At 37.5% G+C, this 18,440-nt stretch overlaps 1 protein-coding gene across 1 annotated transcript; it reads left to right on the plus strand.

The window, feature by feature from the left end:
* The first annotated feature begins 8,962 nt into the window (after positions 1-8,962).
* cfap73 (cilia and flagella associated protein 73) lies at positions 8,963-13,700 on the plus strand. The gene is made up of 7 exons (XM_051668838.1): positions 8,963-9,058; positions 9,254-9,359; positions 9,447-9,551; positions 9,665-9,865; positions 12,495-12,716; positions 12,861-13,004; positions 13,259-13,700. The coding sequence occupies exons 1-7, from the start codon at positions 9,003-9,005 to the stop codon at positions 13,349-13,351; spliced, it is 927 nt and encodes a 308-aa protein (XP_051524798.1). The 5' UTR covers positions 8,963-9,002; the 3' UTR covers positions 13,352-13,700.
* Positions 13,701-18,440: the final 4,740 nt, after the last annotated feature.

Here is an 18,440-nt window from a genome sequence, read left to right on the forward strand (position 1 = left end):
GAGGCTGAAATAAAATGTAAATCTATGGCCTGTATGACTTTTAATGTTTATTCAGATTTTTTCTTTATAGACTTTGGTGTTTTTGATAGACTCATTATTTAATTGTATTCCAACTTAATTGCAGAAGTATGGATCTTTACCAAACGAGAAAACTTCTGGGTCATAAAATTATATAATTACGCATGATCAATGAATCAGAATTTTTATAACGCAAATATTGAAAAATATCAATAATAATAATAATTTCACATTATTTGCATTCATATATTAACAAACCAACCAGGGAATGGAGTATTTAAAATATTTGTAAGTAGAGGAACAATTTTCAACATTTTGGATTTTCATTTTTAGAAGCATAAAATGCTTGCAGAAAACAAAAGTGACTTAACAAAAACATCCTTTATTGGACTAAAGAAAAACTAAGGCATTATTATTCTACATTCAAACCAAAAAGATTGCAGGGAAATATGAAATATTGCTTTTCCTAACTTTGTGAGGCTGAGAAAGCTTTTTGGTGCATAATTTTTATAATAATTTTTTTATTATATATATATATATTTTTTTTTTATCAGTTTCACTTTGCCAGCACTCCCTTGGATTCTTCGAAGAAATTCGCTTTTTTTTTAAATGTAAAAGATCTCGAAGAAATATTTGATCTGTCTTACAGAAAATGTACTTTGGCATAAAAAAAATGGCTTAACATTATTCTCATATGCATCTCTGGCAGCTGTGTAATGGCCCTTAAATAAATGGTCAAATCACAAAAATTGTGCACAGTTTTCTAGATTAAGAGGGCAACACAGCTTGGCCACTGACACATCTTACCCCACTTCCCCCCTATGTGTACATGCATACGTGCATGTGAACAGTTTAGTAGTGTGTGTGTTTGTGTGCCTCAGAGCTGTAGTTTCACACCTCATGTAAGTTTGAGCTGTGGCAGAGAAATGGAGAGAAAGAGACAGATCTGGGTTTTTTTTTTTTTTTTTTTTTTTTACAGGAATGACAGTAAAGTTCTATAGGGGAAACCGTTTATCATGTAAAAGCAATGTTTTTCAACAGTGCTGCTCAAAGGAAAATAATGCAGCATTTTCTATCAGTTTTTGTCTCATTGCTAGGGTAAAATGATTGACATTTTGAAATGCCTGTTCTTTGTGACCCTGTAGAGCCTGAGGCCTCATACCTTCTGACTGTTCAGATTTGATTACACAAAAACACAGAACTACTTGATTGTTTAGAGAGCAGTGTCTTTTTGTCTATAAAAACAAACCGGCTCCTGACAATTTTGAGAAAAAAGAGAAATTTTAAAGTGTGGATCGATTGGAAACTTTACTGTCCCATAACGCCTCGGAAGCTGAGGAGACGTCAAGTTCAAAAGCTTTAAACAAAACCAGAGTAGACTATTTTCACAGTTGTTGTTATTACGTCATATATTCACGTCACGGGACATGTTCTTGGATTAAGTAAGTCTGGAATCTATTCATACTACTCACATGCATATTTTGTTTTGGATGGATAGTATTCTTCAACTGCTGTTGATGTTTTCCATCAGATGCAAATCTCAAATCAAAATGAAGTCGTTGGGAAGTCTCTGACCCTTACTGGATTTCCCGCTCCAGCAAAGCATTAATTTACTGGTAATTAAGTGATCTGAGCTCATTTTCTCAAACCTAATGGCAACATTCAGGAAACACGCCGCTGCCCCCAGTGCACTCTGGGACACACACACATGGTCCTCTAAGGGCCCTTTTACCTCCCTGACATTAGCTTGTAATGTTATTAGCTCGTGCATCATTAAGAAGCCCATTTAAGCAAAATGAGTCTTTATTGCAGAGTGGTAGGAGATTGAATGGTGTACATCTTAATATTTGAGTTGCTATCAGTGCAGCTCACGACTACTCTGTTTTATTATTGTTCCTTTCTGTACCTCATTCCAAGCTTTGACCCAAGAACCTTTATCAGTTTATCGAGACCCAACTGTGCCTGTATAGTCTTTATTTCTTTTTTAAGTTTATTTAATTTTATCATGTTTTTACATTCTCTTTTTGAGGAATAGTTAAAAAAGAAAATAATAAAAGAAGGAGAATGATTTAAATGTAAACAATTTAAAAGGAGAATCAACTAAATGTAGATTCATAATCAAATTAAAGTAATATTCCATGTTCAATACAAGTTAAGCTCAATCGACAGCATTTGTGGCATAATGCTGATTACCACAAAAAGCAAAAATCGAGGTTACAGTGAGGCACTTACAATGGAAGTGAATGAGGCCAAATTTTGGAGGGTTTAAAGGCAGAAATGTGAAGCTTTTACATTTTATAAAAGCACTTGCATTAATTCTTCTGTTAAAATTCATGTATTATTTGAGCTGTAAAGTTTAAATCTGCATTTTTACAGTCATTTTAGGGTTTGTTGACATTGCATCGTCATGGATGCAAGGTAATGAAGTTGTAAAATTGGCTGTAAATTTACACAGAAAAGGTTAGTATGCAATTGTATCACACTTAAATCACATTACGATGTACATAGCTTGTGGCTATATGTTTGAGATAGTGAGTATTTTAACGTTTATGGATTGGCCACATTGACTTCCATTGTAAGTGCCTCACTGTAACCCAGATTTTATTTATTTATTTTTTTAAGAAAAGGAGGGGCAAGTCAAAATAAATTTTTGTGATAATTAATATTATGCCACAAATGCTGTCGAATGAGTTTAACTTGTATTGAACCCAAAATGTGAAATATCCAATCTTTATTTACTATATAAACTAATGTATTTATAGAAAAATAAATGTATTTCCATAAAACAGTTTTTTAGATTAATGCTTTATTTAAATTGAAACATTCCTCTACATTTTTGTCAATACATTCAATAGTCATGCCAATAAAGCTTCATTGAACTTAGAAAGAAAACGCTCTATAGTACTGTATGTAATAGTCAATAATCAGTCTCAAATACCAACAGCCATACGGATTCAGAGTGGGTCAGTGTGTGTGTGTGTGTGTGTTTATCTGGTGCTTAGTGGACCAGAAAACACTCATATGGAAGCACCTCCCCCAACAGTTTATCCTAAGAAGACTCTTCCTATGGAGACCTTATAATCCTCTGTCATCCACACACTAAAGAACTCAACAGACCCCTCAAAAAACATCATCAGTATATTTCTGCTGTAATTCTTTATAATCTGCTATTTCTGTAACATACCCTTGGTGATAGAATAATACTGAGTTCTATGTCGAATCCTCCAATATATGAAACCCTCCAATTAGTCATCCTTTTTTTCATTAATGTTTTTTCTCATGATACTGTGTTTGAAAATCTGCAATGATCACCAAAAAACAAACAACCCTCAGAAGAACAAGAGCGAGGAAAAGAGTTCGGACTGAACTAATGACGCATGGCACACGGGCGAAGTGGGGGTGAATGGGGCACCCACCGATGCACCCCCACCTCCTAATGTTCTGGGGCAGTGTCCTTCGGCAACAAGGAGCCACTGTCACTCTCCATTAGCAAGAGAGACCTAATCCCTCCACGCAAAACTGCCATAATGATATCACTAACCACGGGTGGCACCGCCGGCCATGCAGTGTATGTCTGTGTGTGCGTGCACGTGTGCGAGACTTAATGTCCACAGCTTGACCTTTCACAAACACTTGTTTCACTAACCTGGACCTTTTTTCTTTTTTTTTTCTTCTTTTTTTTTAAATGTCTTCTTACATCTTTTGTGTCTAGTTGAATATGGTTTTAGCAAACTGAGATGTTTGGCCTCTTGACCTCAAAGGAAATTTGAATGAATATTTCTCAGATCCAAAACATTTTAAAATGTTTTGTGTCCTGTAATGACATTAATTATGTCCTTATATTGTAGTTAATCAAGTCAATTTTGGTCTATTGCCATTTAAATATACAAGTACACAGTGGAACAAAATGTAATTTCACCAGGTCTGCAATGCAAATTGCAGACAATACAAGGCACATTTCATAGAACAACATACAGTCTTATGTAAACATACTTAGTAGACATAACCACTGTAAACAGTTTACACAGTACATTTCAGTAGTAAGACTGAAGGTACAAGAAGGTTATTCAAGTGACAAAGTGATTTAGTGTTTCATATATGAATATGATCATAGTGATGATCATCTTAACAGTAAAACTAAGTAGTTATAGTTCTGATAAATAACAATAAAAATATTAATAATAAAAACAACAACAATTCAATTAGAACATAGTTCAAGGGGTGGCTGTAATCAGTTATTGACAGCTATTGCATTATAAGATGCTAAAACATTATACATATCATTTGTAGATCACTGGTAATTCATACAAATTGACAAACATCTTTTAGTTTGTTTAAGCACTGTATCACCTTTGGAGTCTGTATAAACATCAGTCTCCCCTCTCTCTTATTCTCCCTGTCTAGCTCTATGTCTCTCACCCCAGAATTCATGTTCAGTGCTGTTTACTCCCCATAAGCAAGCCCTCCGTTGACAACACTAAACGATGCATTACATCTATCAAACAAACAAACAAATGCACCCTGACCCCTGCCCAGCGGGAAACCATTGTTGTCTTCACTTATCACAAACGCAAATTGAGGGTAAACATCATCCTGAACATCGAGTGGCTCTCCTGCCTCACTCACCTCTGTTATGCTCTTGAATAATGAATTTCGCCTGTGCTGTTCAGTGTTCGATCATGTGTGAACACAATAGAGGGGCACACAGAGACCTGATGCTGCCTAAATTCACTGCACAGACTGCAATATGGGCTAACACTGCAGTTCTATGTTTTTGTTTTTGTTTTTTTAGTTTCTTAGATTTAGTAGTTTCAATGTGTCAAAATGTCTGAAATGCCCTAGTAGGAAAATGTAAAAGAAAAGCCACAAATCTTTTTAGAAACAGTTCATGAGATAACGTAGTACTATAGGAATCCTATTAAAACATGGTTCTTTTTTAACAGAATATGATTCCATGCATAAAATATCCAAAATAAAATAATTTTAGATTAAAAGGTTTTGTTCTAAAGCTAAAGTGAACCTCTGTTCCCAAAGGTCACTGACTTTGGAAATTTGTCATGTGAGCATATAGTAATTTTTGTCTTTTATCTTTTTTGCATGTAAGAGCTGCTTTGGACATTTACATGGGTGTTGGAAATCCCTTACTCTAATTTCAAACAAAGAAAACAGAAATCTGTGTGGCCTTAATGCATTAGGTGAGAAGGTGACAGGAGACAGAAACATGTTTATGAAAAATTAAAGGAAGGTCTGGACACATGCATGAAAACAAAAGAGAAAAAACACATAAAAACACTTAACATATTTGAATTTATTTGATCAAATCCATTAAGTATCATAAAAAAGATACTTTTCATGTTCTCACATTTTTAATACAGTGGAATTATTTATTAAATAGCGCAAAAATATATTAAATTGTAATGACACAGACAACAAAGTGCATTTTAGCTGAAACGGCAAACTCTGAGAAGCTCAAGCTGAGGTATGAAGCGAAGGTATTTAACAGGCTTGTCTATAAAAATGCCTCATAAATGTATATGGCGTATAATTACTGCTGCTTCAGAGCGGAATTAAAGGAATAGTTCACTCAAAAATGAAAATCCATTAATTATTTACTCACCCATGTGTTGTTCTTAACCAATATTACTTTCTTTCTTTTTTGGTACACAACGGGAGAAATTATGAAAAAATGTCTGCTCAATGATGTCATACAATAGCAGTGGATGGTGACCACCTCTTCAAGCTTCAAAAGGTATAATTCAGAAGTCTAATACATTATTCAATGTGACTCATGCCTGGTTCTTAAAGGGGTCATGTCATGAGGAATCAAATTTTCCTTGATATTTTGACATATAAGAGGTCATTCCACTATAAAAATATACTGTAAATTCCAGAACTCAGAACTTAATCCCTAATGCAATAAAACCATTTATTGAAACCAAGCTGCCAAAATGCCCCAATCTCTACTTCCACGACTTCCCTATGTCACTTGGGGTACTCATTAATTCAAGACCTCTACAGCAACAACATCAACACCTATTTAAAAATCATGGCACCCATGACCCCACCAACTGGTGCTCACTTGGCTCGTAAACAGAAACAGAGAGAAGGACAAAAGGCCTACTGTCTGTGGCCTAACTACTCCTGAACACGAAAGGGGACCCATCTGGACTGTTTTTATTAATTATTTTTGTATACAGACATGTACTACACAGATGTCTTTGACTGTTTTCATCTCTCTGGCATGATTTTAAAAGACGCAGTGTCAAGTTTCAACTCTATAGAGAAATGTGTTTCATCAGCTGCTGTGGCTCCTGCTGTTTTGTTGCTTAAACTGCTCAACAAACTGTTTGTTCGCCTATCAGCACTATTTGTAATTGTTGGTGTATGTAAACACGCACTAGATGGACATCTTTGACCATTTTGATTTGTTTCCGGCGGTGTGCACCTCAGTGCAGGATGATAAACTGGATGTGTGCGTCTTGTGAAGCTGTCATAAATGAAGGAATTGTCACTGAAGGATATGGGGCAGTTAAAAAAACACTATTGGACCCGATCAAAATTGTAAGTAAACAGTTCCATTCATTAATATTTCAAATGACATGATTGTTTATGATGCTGACATGCTGTGTACACCGAGCGCGTCCACTGACGAGACGAGATGCTACGGCTTGAGGCTGTCTACACCGGGCGCATCAACACAAACTTTCTGAAACGTTTCTTTGTGTTGTTGGCAGTAGTAGCGCCAGCGCAAAATGGAACGGGACACCTGTTTGTTTACTGTTGGAGTGACGTGCCGCAATGGACGCTTCCATGGTAGACAGCATCATTGATTATAGTGTCTGGTGTAGACAGGGTGTGAGTGTTAACAGTTGTGCTTGAGATGAATAGTGTCATATATTTGAATGCAATGTGTTGAAAGTGCGTTATGTGTAAACCATGAAATGTACATTTCTAATGTTTTGGTGCTTGTTTATTCTCTTCCGATTGAGTTTCAACAGAGAGCGTTTACATTGAGAGGAGCTGAGGCAAAAATCGAGCTTGTCAGAAAGATGGTATATATTACAAAATTATGACACTTTTGGTAAAAAAAAACTTTACTAACATTATTAGTGGACCTCAGGGAAGATAATGAAACTATAAACAGAGCATTTCATTACCCCTTTAAGGCATACTATAAGGTTTGGTGAGAAACAAAATCTAATTGATTAATTAGTGAAAATATTGATAGATCATTGCTTTCCTGCATGCTCATGAGAGTGCACAAGTGCAGCCGTTACTGTACGAGTCCACTGGTGTGGAAAAAATAAGCTCAACAACGCTCTCAATGCAAGAGAACTGTCACTTTGGGGCATGTTTGTAACATGTAAAGTGAGTGTGTATTGTCTATTATTGTTTACATGAGCAATAATATCATCTTACTGTATATATGCGTGATTACAGTTGAGAAGATGTCAGCTTCATTTCTGAATGCCCAAAGTACAGTGTTGATTTATTACACTTTTGCTTACCTGGCCACTGTATTTCCAAAATGAATGCATGCAATCTTTGTTTGAGGTCTGTTTGAAGTCTGAATTAAATATAATGATGTGATTAAAACACTGAATCCAGCAGAAACATCAGATTTTGCAGGTCTTTTACAGACGTCACTGCTTTCATCTTCAAGTGATTGCCTGGTGCCTGGCATTATCGGCTTCTCATTTGAGCAAGTTGAGCATTTCTGAACTTTTTGATGTTCTAGACCACCCTTAATGCTTTCTCTGCACCGCTGTCAATCCCACAATCCAACTCGCAGGCCTGGCGCTTGACTCCCATAATTAATCAACAGCTAAGCTCAAAACACACCAGTGGACACGTACGGTTATGCAGCCCCAACTTGCGAGATGGGGCGTTCAGGCACAAACTTGCTTGCTTGGTACAATCGGACCACCACGGAGATATTAACAACAAAAAACACAACACAGCTACACACAAACTAAAGAACCGAACTTACAAAGCATTTTCTAAGAGTTTGAATTCGAAGAATGGATGCATTTCTATGCCCAGCCTTATTTTTATGAACCGGAGTACTCAGAAATTGAACTGAGATAGATTGAAGAGTTACACATATGCTGTACTGTGTTTCACTGTCTTCAGAAGTGATATGATAGGTGTGGGTGAAAAAAAGATCACTATTTAAGCCTTTTTTTTTTTTTTTTACAATTAATCTACTTTTCAAACAGCCCTCATATGCGCATTCATGAGAGGTTTTCTTCTGTTTTTTGCAGATTTGCATTCTTCATGCATATCGCCACCTACTGGCTGTTGTACAAATATAATTTATTTATGTTTTTCCTTTCCTTTATCCCTCTCTTTTTTCTTTCTCCTCCCTGCCCATTAGGTGGCAATATGCACGAAGAATGCGAATTGCCAAAAAACAGAAGAAGAAGAACTCGGTCCTCTCGTGAACGTGCAAAGGTGGGCTGGTCAAAGTGGAGATTTATAGTAAAAAATGACTTAAATATTTATATTGTTCTCACCCACACCTATCATATCGCTTTTGAAGACATTGAGTAAACCACTCGAGTCATATGGATTACTTTTATGCTGCCTTTATCTGCTTTTTTTAGGTGTTTTAAAGTTCTGGTCACCATTGGACCTAGAGATTATTCTTGGAAATCTTTGTTTGTGTTCTGCAGAACACAGAAAGTCATACACATATTGGATGGCATGAGGGTGAACTATTCCTTAAAAAAAAAAAAAAAAAAAAAAAATTCACGGACAAAAATGAATTTCTCGGTAACAGCGACGCAAAGATCTTTGTAAATTAACCAATGATTTTGGATAATTTAAAAGTAAAATTATTTTGCCACCATAGGGCAACAAAGCAAAAACGTTGACTCTCCCCTTATTTGTTGCCATGGAAACGACAGACGCAAACAAAGTTTTTCCTTCTTTCTCACTGAAGTTCACTGGAGCTTTTGCGAGTCTCAAAACAGACAGAAACCATGAGTTTGAATTTGGAGGATTACTTTCGGACGGTTTTCGAGTCGAAACTCTCAATGTAAATATATTTGATTTATCAGTTCCAACATTACTGTCAAAATAATGCGTGTTATGTTATTATACAATTGGGATTAAAATTTAAAATAAGTCTTTGAAATCCAGAGAACTGTAGCCCTGGTGTTTGTGCGGTGGAGAGGTTCGGTGTTCATTGCAGGTTACTCAGAGACTGTCATTGTATATACTTGTTTCTTAGAAATCCGTCCCAGAACGAGAATGTTTTAAAAACGAAGGCCTTGCGACATTTAGAGAAGCGCGCGGAGAGCGCGAGCGTGGACAAAGCACTGGAAGCTCAGAAAAAGGTGACCGTTTAAAAAACATGATGATGACGATTAAATTCTGGACGGTTATTCTTTTATCGCTCTCCCTCTAATGTGTTATTGTGTCAGGAGTTTGAGATTGCGCTGGAGAGTGTCAGACAGAAGAAAGAAGACATGGCGAAAGAAGAGCAGAAACTGAAAGAATCTGTACTCCATTATGACAAGTTTATCAAAGTAAGGCAACATGCCGAAACACCCGCATGGACAGGGATGGATAAGGTGACTGCTTGTAAATTGGCTTGTTTCTCATATATTTTTCTGTTAACTTTTTTTCTCTTTCTCTCAAGGAAAATGACGCCAAACGGTCTGGAGCCTTAAAGAAAGCAGAGGCAGAGAGAGCTCAGACCAGGCAGAAAGAACAGGAGATTGAGAGGCTAAAGATTAAACTTGATGGCCTGTTGGCTCAAAAAGAGGAACTGGAGGCTCGTGCCAATAAATCCAGCATCTACCAACGCTTTATAGAAAATGCTGTTAAGCGGTCCGGACAGGTAGTGATAAATATTGATTATTGTTGTCTCCGTAAAGGTAGAGGTACTGAAACAACGTGCACATCTCAGAGAAACTGCTGAGGTATTCCCCTGGTTCACCTGCTTCATTGAATGTGGAGAGTGAAATATTCCATAGTTTAAGAAATTGGGCAGAGTAACTAAACCTAAGGACGAAGCAGTTCTGTGGGTCTTGCCATTTGGTCAGTTCTCTTCAAGTTTTATTCTGTTTTTCTATCCTTTTTTTTTCTATAGGACTTGTGTATAGTAGAGGTCGACTGATAGTGGATTTTGCCGATATTATAACTAAGGTGGTGGAAAGGGCAGATAACTGATTAATCAGCCGATAGTTTTTAAAATCGATTCATAGAATGTTACAACATTTTCTTAGTCGGCACAGACATAGAGGCCAGTGTCCAAAATGAATAAAATCCCGGATATAGTTTATTTTTCAACTAAAATCCCAATAATAATCAGAAAAAAATAAAATTGGGTGCATAACATTTAAAGGACTTTCAAAAGGATAGTTCACCCAAAAATGAAAATTCTCTCATCATTTACTCTCATGCCATCCCAGATGTGTATGACTTTCTTTCATCAGCAGAACACAAACAAAGATTTTTAGAAGAATATCTCAGCTCTGTACGTCCTTAAAATGCAGGTGAATGTGTGCCAAATTTTTGAAGCTCCAAAAAGCACATATAGCCATCATAAAAGTAATCCATAAGACTCCAGAGGATTAGTTAATGTTGAAACGCTAACGTTAAGGTGTGTGAAAGTAATAGATCAATATTTTAGACTTTTTTTACAAAAAATTCACTAGGGTCGAGGTCACAGCCTCTCACGTGATATAAGCGCATTGGCAAGTTCACGCGAGATCTGACGCATGAAATATGAAAAAATACAGAAGCACTGTGTTGTTTACAACAGAGCATAGAGATTCATACAAAGATGCCTCATTTGAATTGGTTTGGATATGTCAACTACGGTGCCATCTTGGAATGGGCAACAAGGAGAGCTGTTTGAATCGGTTGGAATGCAAGTGAGTGGAGGCTTGCTTTTGTGTGGAAACAGTATCATGGCCCATAGAAACAGCTGCTAATAAGGTATCTACGTATCTAAGCAGAGGAGGTTAGCGTGCTTACGTCACATGAAAAGCAGTATGAACTCCTCCCTCGTCAACGAGCTGGCTGGAAGGGAACATTTTTAGTAAAACAAAATTTTTTAAATAGCATTCATACACACACCTAGCATTTCGCTTCAGAAGACATTAATTAATCCACTGGAGTCCCAAACATTTATTTTGCAAATAGAATAGTATAGAAGAACAGGGAGCCCTGCAACAGATGGCATGGTCCCCACAGAGCCCCCCCACTGAATATTGAGTCAGTCTGGGATTACAAGAAGAGACAGAAGCAACTGAGACAGCCGAAATAGATAGAAGAACTGTGGCAATGGATTACTTTTATTATGCTATATGTGCTTTTTCAAGCTTCAAAAATCTGGCACCCATTCACTTGCATTTTATGGACCTACATAGCTGAAATATTCTTCTAAATATCTTTGTTTGTTTTCTGCTGAAGAAAGACAGTCATACACATCTGGGATGGTATGAGGGTGAGTAAATTATGAGAGAATTTTCATTTTTGGGTGAACTATCCCTTTAACACTAATGAAGCCTGAAACACACAGGGGACTTTTATTTTCAAATGACGGAGGCTTGGTTTCGTTACAGTGCTCTATATTTAATATTCACCAAATTAAGCTTTTTATAGCCTATATTATTATTATTCACAAAATATAAAGTTGGAGACACGATGTATGTGCTGACGAGTGATGTTTCCTTATAGTCACAATTTTCTTTGCATGCCCTTGCTTCAATTTAAAAAACGTAATTATCAGAGGAACGCGGAAGAATAAAAAAAAAACTATCGGCAAATATCGGCATCGATTTTTGCAGATAACCGATAGTTCTAAAAAGCAGCTATTACCACCGATTAATTGGTAAAACCGATATATCGGTCTACCGCTAGTGTGTAGATTGATTGGCATTTTCTTAATGATGAGGCAGATGCGGTTAAAAACCTTGTTCAGCTTTGCTAAACACTGATATTTTATTAGGGGCAGGTGACATTCTCAGTCTGAAAGAGCATTTTACAAGATGTATACATTTTACTTTTATACGCCCTGTGAACAAGATTAGTCATCAATATTTTTGGTCAGTTTTCCAAGAAGAGAAAGACTGTACATTATAAATGCATTTATTACCCATTTTTCATGAAGTTCATTTAGTGGACCTTTAGGAGTACACTAGCACATAGATAGATTTCAAGCAGACAGACATGGGCTGAAAGCCACAAAACACAAAACTTGTCACACAGAGAATGTGTGTTTTTTTTTTTTTTATGTTTGAGGACAACATAAATGAACTTTTACAAACTGTACAATGTACTGGATGTGCTTGTGTACATGTCTGATATGAAGCTTTGCCCAGTAGTCAGCAAACAGTTACACTGTTGAATTCTGTTTAATTTATCTTGCATCATACCATTCTGCCAGAACTTCATCTAAAATATTGTATAATAATGCTCCTCTTTTTTCCTCTCTCTTCCTTTTATTTATCACATTTGAGTTTGTGAACGCTGATCAATTCATTGCCCGTTTTGAAACACTACGGACAATGCGTGATCACTTACTGGAAAAACAAAATGCGATAGAGAAAGAAACAGAGAGAAGGAGGCTGGAACACAGACAGTACTTAAATGAACAGAGATCTCTTATTCTGCACTATACCAACACACTGTACCAGCTTCAGACACAGCTAGACAGCATACGCTCTGAAGCATTAAAATGGGTAAGTATGTACATACACACACAAACACACACACACACACACACACACACACACACACACACACACTAACAGACGTTACTGTGGCACTATTTATTCTGAATGGTTTCATCTCCCAAGATAATAGAACATTAATGTGTTCTACAGGAATCAAAAATGAAGCACATCCAATCCACTGCAGAAAAAGATACACTCCTATTGGGTCAGATACTGTACACAATCCTTAACCTTTATCGCATGATTAGCAAAGAAACTGTGGATGTTGAGGATGCTTTTGAGCAGTTGGAAAAGGTGAACAACACATAAAATCCCTGGAATGAATCTTAGAATGAACCAATGTTTGTCTGTGAAGTAATTCACAGCCCATTTCTTTATAATTGAATTTGATATGAATTGAAACAATTAAAATTAAATATTACAGTAAAGTAACAGTAAAGTTTTAAAAGTTACAGCAATGTGTGATGAAGTGTGACATGCACAATTTTTAAACTCATGTTATTGCTCTAGTAAAAAGCGAATTTTTTTTTACATAATTTTCCTTCCAGATTCAGGACTTTATCCAGATTCACAAAGCGATAGAGAGAGAGATGAAATCAGAGACCCTCCCAAACTCCAATTCCATCACAGCATACATTTAGACCCAAGCACTGAGGACATGTAGCCACTTAAAACTGCCAGATGTGCCAAAGCTAAATAAAAATCATCAGCATTTGACCACCCTGTTGACAGGCTTGTGCACTGGGGTGGGAGGGACAGCAGGGCTACTGTGTGGAAATTAATTAAAAGGCCCAGGCTTTACTTTTCAATTAAACTGTAAAATATTACTAGGTGGAATAAAATTGCATGCCTGAGATTTTATTTCATGTTGGTTCTGGCAGATATTGTGTGTGTTATTATATGGCTGTCTATCTGACTGAGTTAATAAAATATGCAAACTGAAATCTAGAAGCGTTCATCCAGCTTTCTCAAATTTGACTGGCAGTGAAAGGCCCATTGACTAGCTGTGTCTGAAACAGACATGATTTCTGTGTGAAGGCACCTCCTAGGGAAACTGGTTTCACACTGACCTCCAAGGCATCATAACCTCATCTCTAATGATCTAAAAAAAAAAAAAAAAATCAGGTTATCTTATTTCTAAAGAAATAGAAACATAAGTTGAAATTTAAAAAAAAAAAAATAAAATAAAAAAATTACATTATTAAAATAAATTATTTTGTTCAACTGCTCTGTCAGATGTCATTTGCATTCTTTTGAATAAAACAGAATGATAGGATATCTTAGGCAGTAAAAGATGCATCTATTCTGCCTTCAAAAATCAGTCAGATGAAGGCATCCAACTAGACAAGATGATAATTGATCCCCATTTAATGCATGAGGAGCATTTTTCAGGTTTCTTACACAGCCAATGTTTTTAACCTAAACAAAAGACTGAAACTGGCCATAGGGTCACCAATAAGCTTAAAACATAGCTCTTTTAATAATCAATAAAGAAACAATAATAATAAAAAAAATTATATTGGTTTAATTACCAAAAATGTATAGGGTCTTTAGTGACCCAAGATATGTAATAGTGATTTAAAGCAACTTATTTGAGAGGCAAAATTTAACCAAAAAGGGTGTAGATAAAAACATTACTGTTCATTACCGTCTTATGCTGCCACCCGTTGGTGTGACATTCTGATTTTCAACCCTCCATACTATACAGTGACTTCACATTCCAGCAAATGAACAAAATGAAACATCTCCCTATTTCATTATATATATATAGATGGAATTCCCATGTACTGTATTTATTTGGTAAACCCTCATATTATTGATGTTTCTTAATATGTTTAAAAGAAATATATTTTTCAAATTAAATATTTATTAAACAAAATATTTGTTTGATGGAAGAAATGTGGTTGGAAAAAAATCTTGAATGATCGTGATCGGAGATCACTAAAGCGCTTGGTGAAATCAAATCGTAAAAAATCGACAGCAGAACTCACAGCTACGTTTAATAGTTAAAGAGCATTTCCACACACACATAGCAACGACAATTTACAGGATTGGGTGGGACTAAACAGCTGTGTGGCCACAAGAAAGCCACTGGTTAGTGAGGCTAATCGGAAAAAAACAACTTTAATTTGCTAGGGAGCATGAAGATTGGACTGTGGAGCAATGGAAAAAGGTCATGTGGTCTGAAGAGTCCAGATTTACCCTATTCCAAAGCGATGGGCGCATCGGGGTAAGAAAGGAAGTGCATGAAGAGATGCACCCGTCATGCTTAGTGCCCACTGTACAGTACAAGCCTCTGGAGGCAGTGTTATGATCTGGGGTTGCTTCAGTTGGTCAGGTCTAGGCTCAGCAATGTTATGCGGCGATAAAATGAAGTGAGCTGACTACCTGAATGTACTGAATGACCAGGTTATCCCATCAATGGATTTTTTCTTCCCTGATGGCATGGGCATATTCCAGAACGACAATGCCAAGATTCATCTGACTCAAACTGTGAAAGAGTGGTTCAGGGAGCACGAGGAATCATTTTCACACATGAATTGGCCACCACAGAGTCCTGACCAGCACCCCATTGAAAGTCTTTGGGATGTGCTGGAGAAGACTTTACGGAGTGGTTTGACTCTCCCATCATCAATACAAGATCTCGGCCAAAAACGTTTGTATAGGGTTGTCGAAACAATGCCACGATGAATGCATGCCATAATCAAAGCTAAGGGTGGTCCAACGAAATGTTAGAGTATGCAACAATTTTTTTTGGCCAGGCAGTGTGTGTGTGTGTGTGTGTGTGTGTGTGTGTGTGTGTGTGTGTGTGTATATATATATATATATATATATATATATATATATATATATATATATGTATATGAGTACTGTGCAAAAGTCTTAGGGATGTAAGATGCTTCAAAAAACATTTGTCTTAAGATGGTTATTTATATTTTCAGCTTTAGTGTGTCAATAGGAAATATACATTTTAGACTCCTAAACATTTCTTTTGCAAATAGAATAGAATAGAAGAACAGGGAGCCCTGCAACAGATGGCATGGTCCCCACAGAGCCCCCTACTGAATATTGAGTCAGTCTGGGATTACATGAAGAGACAGAAGCAATTGAGACAGCCGAAATAGATAGAAGATCTGTGGCAAATTCTCCAAGAAGCTTGGAACATCCTATCTGCTAACAACTAAGAAAAACTGTATCCAGGTGTACCTAGGAGAATTAATGCTGTTTTGAAGCCAAAGGTGGTCATACCAAATATTGATTTAGCCTTTTTTTTATGTTTACTGGACTTTGTATGACGTTAATTGATAAATTAAAACTATTTATTTTAAAGATGTATTTTAAAGATAATTTTGTAAAAATCCAAATAACTTTACAGATTTTTATTTTTGAATTTTTTTGGATTTTTCCCCTTTTTCTCCCAATTTGGAATGGCCAATTCCCAATGTGCTTTTAAGTCCTCGTGGTCACATAGTGATTCGCCTCAGTCCGGGTGGCGGAGGACGAATGCCAGTTGCCTCCGCGTCTGAGATTGTCAACCCGCGCATCTTATCACGTGGCTTGTTGCCATGGAGACATAGCACGTGTGGAGGCTTCACGCCACCCACCGCGGCATCCATGCTCAACTCATCACGCGCCCCACCAAGAACAAACCACATTATAGCGATCACAAGGAGGTTACCCCATGTGAATCTACCCTCCCTTGCAACCGGGCCAATTTGGTTGCTTAGGAGACCTGGCTGGAGTCACTCAGCATGCCCTGGGAACTCCAGGGGTGGTAGCCAGCATCTTTACCACTGAGCTACCCAGGCCTCACTTTACAGATCTTTATTGTAAAGGGTTTAAACAATGTTTTCCATGCTTGTTCAATGAACCATAAACAATTAATGAACATGTACCTGTGGAACAGTCGTTAAGGCACTAACAGCTTACAGACGGTAGGCAATTAAGGTCACGGTTATAAAAACTTAGGACACTATAGAGACCTTTCTACTGACTCTGCCCAGGGTCCCTGCTCACCTGCGTGAACATGCCCTAGGCATGCTGCATGGAGGCATGAGGACTGCAGATGTGGCCAGGGCAATAAATTGCAATGTCCGTACTGTGAGACGCCTAAGACAGCGCTACAGGGAGACAGGAAGTACAGCTGATCGTCCTCGCAGTGGCAGACCACATGTAACAACACCTGCACAGGATCTGTACATCCGAATATCACACCTGCAGGACAGGTACAGGATGGCAACAACAACTGTCCGAGTTACACCAGGAATGCACAATCCCTCCATCAGTGCCCAGACTGTCCGCAATAGGCTGAGAGAGGCTGGACTGAGGGCTTGTAGGCCTGTTGTAAGGCAGGTCCTTACCAGACATCAACGGCAACAATGTCGCCTATGGGCACAAACCCACATTCGCTGGACCAGACAGAACTGGCAAAAAGTGCTCTTCACTGACGAGTCATGGTTTTGTCTCACCAGGGATTCGTTTATCGTCGAAGGAATGAACGTTACACCGAGGCCTGTACTCTGGAGAGGGATCGATTTGGAGATGGAGGGTCCGTCATGGTCTGGGGCGGTGTGTCACAGCATCATCGGACTGAGCTTGTTGTCATTGCTGGCAATCTCAACGCTGTGCGTTACAGGAAAGACATCCTCCTCCCTCATGTGGTACCCTTCCTGCAGGTTCATCCTCCTCCAGCATCACAATGCCACCAGCCATACTGCTCGTTCTGTGCATGATTTCCTGCAAGACAGGAATGTCAGTGTTCTGCCATGGCCAGCGAAGAGCCCGGATCTCAATCCCATTGAGCACGTCTGGGACCTGTTGGTTCGGAAGGTGAGGGCTAGGGCCGTTCCCTCCAGAAACTTGCAAGTGCCATGGTGGAAGAGTGGGGTAACATCTCACAGCAAGAACTGGCAAATCTGGTGCAGTCCATGAGGAGGAGATGCATTGCAGTACTTAATGCAGCTGGTGGCCACACCAGATACTGACTGTTACTTTTGATTTTGACCCCCCTTTGTTCAGGGACACATTATTCCATTTCTGTTAGTAACATGTCTGTGAAACTTGTTCAGTTTATGTCTTAGTTGTTGAATCTTTTTATGTTCAGACAAATATTTACACGTTAATTTTGCTGAAAATAAAAGCAGTTGAAAGTGAGAGGACGTTTCTTTTTTTGCTGAGTTTATATATAAACTATAGCAAGTACAACACATGACCAGTATAATTTGGCTATTGACATTTGGGTGTGCTACTACAATTCTGTTCGTTTTGTCTATTTAGACTCAATAAGTGCCTGACAAAAATACATATGTATGTAACTTATGTTTTCTGTAGCTCAATATGCGTTTGACAGCCAGTTGAGTCTCATAAAAGTTCAGTGTGGAAGTAATGAATCCTGTTCTATCATTTGTTGCATTATCTCTTTGATATTTAAAAAAATAAAACGCCAAAATATACCATAGTATATTCTATTATTTTCAAATTGTCTCAAAAATGCTTTGAAAATGTTACACTAACTGGGCATTTTGTAAATCAATTTGTGATTATAAGTGCCGGATTGCTAAAACCCAAATATGCAATAATGTTTTGTGAAGTGCCCATGCATTTAAGAATTAAAAGAGAACCTTGCATCTGAACATTTCATGGGTTTCTGAGTCACAATGAGCTTTTCATTTTATTTATCTAATATCTAAGAGTGTTAATGTTGAGTGTATGTAGTGCTGTACTTTCATG

This window comes from Myxocyprinus asiaticus, chromosome 3 (assembly GCF_019703515.2).
Source record: "Myxocyprinus asiaticus isolate MX2 ecotype Aquarium Trade chromosome 3, UBuf_Myxa_2, whole genome shotgun sequence".
NCBI lineage: Eukaryota > Metazoa > Chordata > Actinopteri > Cypriniformes > Catostomidae > Myxocyprinus > Myxocyprinus asiaticus.